We start from the raw sequence: 6,000 nt of genomic DNA on the forward strand, positions 1-6,000 counted from the left end.
AATAATGATTTAATCGCAAATGTTTTGTAAGTTTCACCTGGTGTGAAGTATAATACTGTAGTGTAAGAGTGGTGTTGTAGCTCTGGTGGTCCAGAAATTATGAAAGGCAAGGATTCCTTATAGTAATATCTTTTAGCAGACCAGCTATGTAGAGGAGAAAGTTAGATGAGCTAAATGCAAGATATTCTTCCTGTTATACTTAGTCACTAACTTCAGCCTACTGTCATTTTAGACTTAACACTTAAGAAAACAAATTTCAAAGTTAATGTTTCCTTTACCCCTTTTTCTGAACTCATTTTCATGTGGATGTGAACTAATGGAATGCTGTGTAGGGAGAACCACACTAGTTTAACGAGACTAATTAGCTTGGGTGGAGCACCACTAACATGACTTCGTTGCTTCTGTTATCCAAGCTAGCTAATATCTCTGTATAGCACTGAGCTCTCCTGTGATCATATAGCTTTACAAAGAGGGAGAGAAATCTCTCATGTAGGTGGCTGAGGCATGCAGCAAGTACTAGTCATCACCCTTTCCCCACCTGGTTGGGAGTTCAGTCTTCCATTTGTCCTATCTCCAATGCTTATGCTTTCATATTACTTCTCTACAACTTATCTAGGATGACTTTAGGCCAATGAACACAATGTTATCTAAGCATATTTGAGACCAGTCACCCAGAGTTACTGTTCTTGGCTCTACTTCTAGATTTCTGTGCTTGTATGTGATTTTTGTCAGACCCTTAATACTGTTTTCTATCTGGTCATGTTTTTGCTTGCAACAGAAAGCCAATAGCAGCTTTTTATTATTATGCCGTTGACAGGTGCGAATTTGCTAATTGACAGCACGGGTCATAGATTAAGAATTGCTGATTTTGGAGCTGCAGCCAGGTTGGCATCAAAAGGAACTGGTGCTGGGGAGTTTCAGGGACAGTTGTTGGGAACTATTGCATTCATGGCACCGGAGGTAAGGAGACCAGTCTAAAAAAGTTCTAAAATTCCTTTAAAAAAAATTAACATAGCCAAAAGCTAATATAAGGCTCTTTGAATCAGTGTCCAGTAGTGAAGTGACTACTTCAGGTAAACTCATTGGCATAAAGGATAGGAATTATGGAAAGGCGTGCTGTTGGTGTATTTGGTGTTTCTTCTCTTACGTATTTATTACTCTGAGTATACTGAGAAGCTGACTTGTTTTTTGTTTGGTTATTTTTAATTATCAGATGGTCTCTTTTTATTTGACTAGCCTAGAACTTTTAGTGTTGTAAGTGATGTTAGCATAACTTCTCAATAGCAATGCCATTTAACTTATTTAACACTGGTAATTAACATTCACTTGATATGAGCTCCTTGTTTCTAAGACAATGTATGTATAGTGTCAGTGGCCCAGGCTTAGTTAAATTGAGTCCTGATTTATGTGTCTCTTAGGTTCTGAGAGGCCAGCAGTACGGTAGAAGCTGTGATGTATGGAGTGTGGGCTGCGTTGTTATAGAAATGGCTTGTGCTAAACCACCTTGGAATGCAGAGAAACACTCCAATCATCTTGCTTTGATATTTAAGGTGAGGTACTTAATTGTAGTATAAATTACTTGTATTATAAACATCAAAGACAATGTTGACTCAATTTCATGTGTAGCAGTGGAGATTTTTAGGATGAAATGAGTTGCACAGTGAATAACTGATTGCAGTACTCTCTTTTCATTTTAAAAATTTTTTATTAGAAGTGCTACACTGATAAAGAGCTGCTACATTTTAGCTCTAAACTATTCCACTTTAGTGATTCATTTTTCAAAATAACTGAGAACAACCTGTGGAGAAGAGTATGTACTTAAGGTGTGAATGCATCCTTGAGACAGCACAGCAGGGATGATCTGTGATATCTCTTTGGTGACATCATTGTTTCCTCTCTTTTTACTGTTTTTTTTTCTAATTTATAGAATAATGATACAACAGTTACTTGAATATTAATGTGCATAACTTGGGTGGGAAGGGGGATCCTGCCCTAAAATTTGAAATTCACACAGGTCCTCAGCCTAGAAAGATTTTAATAAACTTGCATCTACAGATATTGATAAAAGGATAGTATTTTTTTTTCCAGACTGCTAATGCAGTCCACTTCCTTACTTAATGTAAATAGGTTTAATAGAAATCATAGTTAAACAAATGACATGAAATGATTGAAGGAAATACTTTTAGAAAGTAATATCTCTCACCAGTATTAATATCCATGTTCTAATGTAATCTTGCTAAAGGTACCATAACTAAAGCTATTTTTCCATTAATGGGCATTCATATAGAGAGGTTAAGGTTGAAACTGTTCAACCTTAACCTTTCTATATGAATAGAGTGTGAATTACACTTTTTCATAGTGCATGTGGGCCTTCAAGGTTATAGTTTAAATATTCTGGCAGGATAATGTAAGGGAGAGTGTACCCACAGACAATCTCATTAGCTCCATATGCTTACTTCCATTTTGCCAGTAAACACAGATGGCCAGTGATCTGCCCAGATAATGCTTTTAAGGATGGTCAAAGGATTACCAACAGTCCATTCAGCAGGTGGTTGTCCGGGAGGGTTGTTCCAGAAAGAAAATATGAGAGAATCCAAGGTGGGAACGTAGAAGTAGAGAAGAATAGCAGAGGATTCATATATTGGGGAAACAAGTGTCACGCTTTACATGAGGTCAAGAAAATCCAAAGTGAGGTCCAAAGCAGTGGTTATGTACAATAATCAGCAATAGCAATAAGCCATAGAGAAACTGGATAAGGAAAAGAGATCTGATCCTTTCAGACAGCAGAAGAGGTAAGTCAACTAAAAACATCAGAACGATTGATAACTTCTTAAGAAAAAGATACCTAAAATCCATGTTTCCTTCTCTTTTGTAGATTGCTAGTGCAACTACTGCTCCATCAATCCCCCCACATCTGTCCCCTGGTTTAAGAGATGTGACCCTTCGATGTTTAGAACTTCAGCCTCAGGACAGACCTCCATCCAGGGAGCTACTGAAACACCCGGTCTTCCGTACTACATGGTAGCTAATTGTGTAAAATGATATGCTGAAGAAGATGCTACTGACTATAGAAATACTTGCCTCGCAGTGCAGTTTAGCACAGCGGCTTGGATTATTTTGCTGGCCTTAATTATACATCATGGACTTAAGGCTGGCAGAGGACCTTTACCTAAGTATGTGATTGACAAATCGAAATCTTTACCGAAGCTCAGTATGCAATATTTCACCATTTGTGCAGAAATATGTAAATGGTGCCTTTTCAAAGATCTGGCTCTAAGTGAACAAGAAAACATTTTTCTTTAAATCTGCATGATTATTTAGCAGATAAGTGATTTTTATTTTCTTTGGAGCACTTTTTCAGCAATATTAGCAGCTGAGGGGCTCAGGATCTGTTTAATATAGCAATCACTGTTCCATTTCACATCATGTGGTCATAAGCAGAGGGTTCTGCAGTTCCATTCAGTTTTTTATCACTGGTTAAAAAGAAGTTTTGTATCTGTTCCTTTGACTTCACAAAGTACATTCTTAGTGGAGTAACAAAAACAAATGTTGGTGGATAAGTTTTCAAACCATATTTTGCCGTCATTATAGGTGAGAGCAGGCAGTTGTGGTTCACTGTGCATTTACTGCTGGCACTGTAATTTCCTTTTTGAAGTTACGGTTCTATATTTTCATTATATTTAACATTCAGGGAAAGGTGATCATTTAAAATAAAATAAAAAATCTTTAGAACTAGGTGCAAACTGTGTGTCACTGAATATCTTGCTGATGCAAGAATTTTTCATGCAGGTTTGTTTGAAATCTGGAATAAAATAATAAAATGCCACCTTCAGCAAGTCAGTGTTTCAGGCTCTGATAGTACAGGTTACTTAAATACAGAAAGCAAGATTGATCTTCATAAGTCAACGCCCAACCCAGGTTATGCTAAATCTTAGTTTTTCAGGGGTTTTTTTGGTTTTTTTTCAATCTAGTAATTTCCTTTTGTAAACCATGTAGACAGGCTTCATATAAAAGGCCTCCATCGCAGCTCCCTTGAAAGTCAAAGGGAGCTTTGCCCCTTAACGTCAGTAGAGGCAGAAGCAAGGTCTAAATCAAATCTTACTTTGTGACAACACTGTTTTCACATTCATTACTGATACCAAGTTTTAACTGCTGTTTTCCTTCTGCCATACATCACCCATGTACAGAAGCAACTGGTGTTAATGTAATTTGGAAGTCTCTTACCACTATTAAGTGTAATAAGAGTGTTGTTTTTAACAGGAAATGATCCTCAATTTGAAAAGCAAGTTAAGGTAAAATGTGAAGTAAAGCTTCACCTGTTGTATGGAACTTTCTTGTTTTTTAACAGGTGTTTCCTTTAAAGGTTTTTAATTGTTTTAAAGACAGGCTTTCAGATTCTGATGCATGGATTCTGAAGGAAAATGGCAGCTGTTCTTTTGCTTTTTAAGGGGGTCTTTTTAAATGAGTACTGATTGTTTTAATTCATTTTTTTAAATAACTGTTCAAGTTTTAACTCTTCAGAAGCCAGTTGAATTGTTGGACTGAAATAGAATTGGTTATTTTAAAAGACTCAGGACAAACTAAATAAGCTATAGTACATTAAAAATGTACAACGATACACAAATTGGAAAAAGAACAAGTTTAAGAGACGTTTACAGGAATAATAATGCTCATATAAATAAAAAGCCGTGTCATTAGATGTGAATGTGTATTTCTTTTTGAAATTTTACATTCCTTTTTATTTTATTTTATTTTTTGGAAGTTTGACAAACTTTGAAGAGTTAAAAGGAAAATTAAAGTGCCGAAATGTGAAGTTTGGTAGCTCTGTTTTGTACTTGATTTTCTTTGTTTTGTTTGTTTTTGTTGGGGGGGTTTCGACCGCTTTTGAATTTTTCATGATTCTGATAAGATTGGTTCCCAGTCATTTTTATGTGCAAGCTTTAAAGGATGCACTCTTGCCAATTTATGTACTGGAAAAATAAATTGCTAGATTAATACTGTTTCTGGCATAAATGTAAAACTATATAAACTGATGAACCTCAGCTAATCAGTATTACTTTATAGATCACCATACCTACCACATTTCAGACTCAAACTGCCTCTAGATGTCCAAATGCATTTGTTTGAGTTTGTTTGCATTTCCCTCAGCTTGCTGGTAATTGTGGTGTTTTTAAAATGCAGATGTGATGTAATATTCTTATTTTCTTTGGATCAAAGCTGGACTGAAAATTGTATTGTGTAATTATTTTTGTGTTCTTAATGTTATTTGGTACTTAAGTTGTAAATAACGCCTACTGCTGTTTATTCCAGTTTCTACTACCTCAGGTGTCCTATAGATTTTCTTCTACCAAAGTTCACTTTCACAATGGAATTATATTTGCTATGTGACTGATTCCTAAGACTTCCAGGGCTTAAGGGCTAACTTCTATTAGCACCTTACTGTGCAAGCAAATTTTACAGAAATCTCTGGGTTAAGAAATTTGGCTTCATTGTATCCTTTGTTATTTTAAATATATCAAGATATTTTAATTAAAAGTTTTTACCCCATTGAACCAATTTTATATAGTATAATTTGTACCTATTTTGGTGTTTTTTGTCTTTATAGTAAATAAAAGTTTTTGAACAAAAGTGTTCTTTTCATGATACTGCAGTCATTTTGAATTTATCAGCGTGAATAAACACTTCTGCAACTCTTATTGTTTATACACACAAGCTTCAACAAAACAAATATATAGAGACTAAGACTCCTTGTGAAATGGTCTTCAAACTTTTTTCTCAGCTGTTTGACAAATAGCACAGACAGCCTACTAAATATAATTGGGCTCTTTCATCTATCTTGGCTTCCTGTTATCATAGAAAAGTGGAACTAGAAGAACCTGCTGGAAATAGTCTAGGTCAGCCCTCTGCTCAAGGCAGGATAAAGCAGGGGGACAGCGCCATCAGTGTCACAGCTGCAAGGGTTGTTAAAATGCACTTGAAATCCAAGGAAGCAGGGCATGT

At 35.8% G+C, this 6,000-nt stretch overlaps 1 protein-coding gene across 6 annotated transcripts in view; it reads left to right on the forward strand.

Annotated features, from left to right (window-relative positions):
• Positions 1–5,643, forward strand: part of MAP3K1 (mitogen-activated protein kinase kinase kinase 1) — a 40,275-nt gene extending 34,632 nt beyond the window's left edge. For 5 of the 6 annotated variants that reach the window (XM_019532091.1, XM_019532094.1, XM_019532090.1 and 2 more), the window contains exons 18-20: positions 818–960; positions 1,419–1,550; positions 2,876–5,643. In XM_019532091.1, coding sequence (XP_019387636.1) covers positions 818–960; positions 1,419–1,550; positions 2,876–3,025 — 425 coding nt within the window. In that variant the 3' untranslated portion in view covers positions 3,026–5,643. Of the gene's footprint in view, positions 1–817; positions 961–1,418; positions 1,551–2,470; positions 2,793–2,875 lie in introns of all 6 variants that reach the window. The other variant, XR_002100409.1, reaches the window with a different exon arrangement.
• The last annotated feature ends 357 nt before the right edge of the window (positions 5,644–6,000 follow it).

Source organism: Crocodylus porosus, unplaced genomic scaffold (assembly GCF_001723895.1).
Source record: "Crocodylus porosus isolate Cpor-Errol unplaced genomic scaffold, CroPor_comp1, whole genome shotgun sequence".
Classification (NCBI taxonomy): Eukaryota; Metazoa; Chordata; order Crocodylia; family Crocodylidae; genus Crocodylus; species Crocodylus porosus.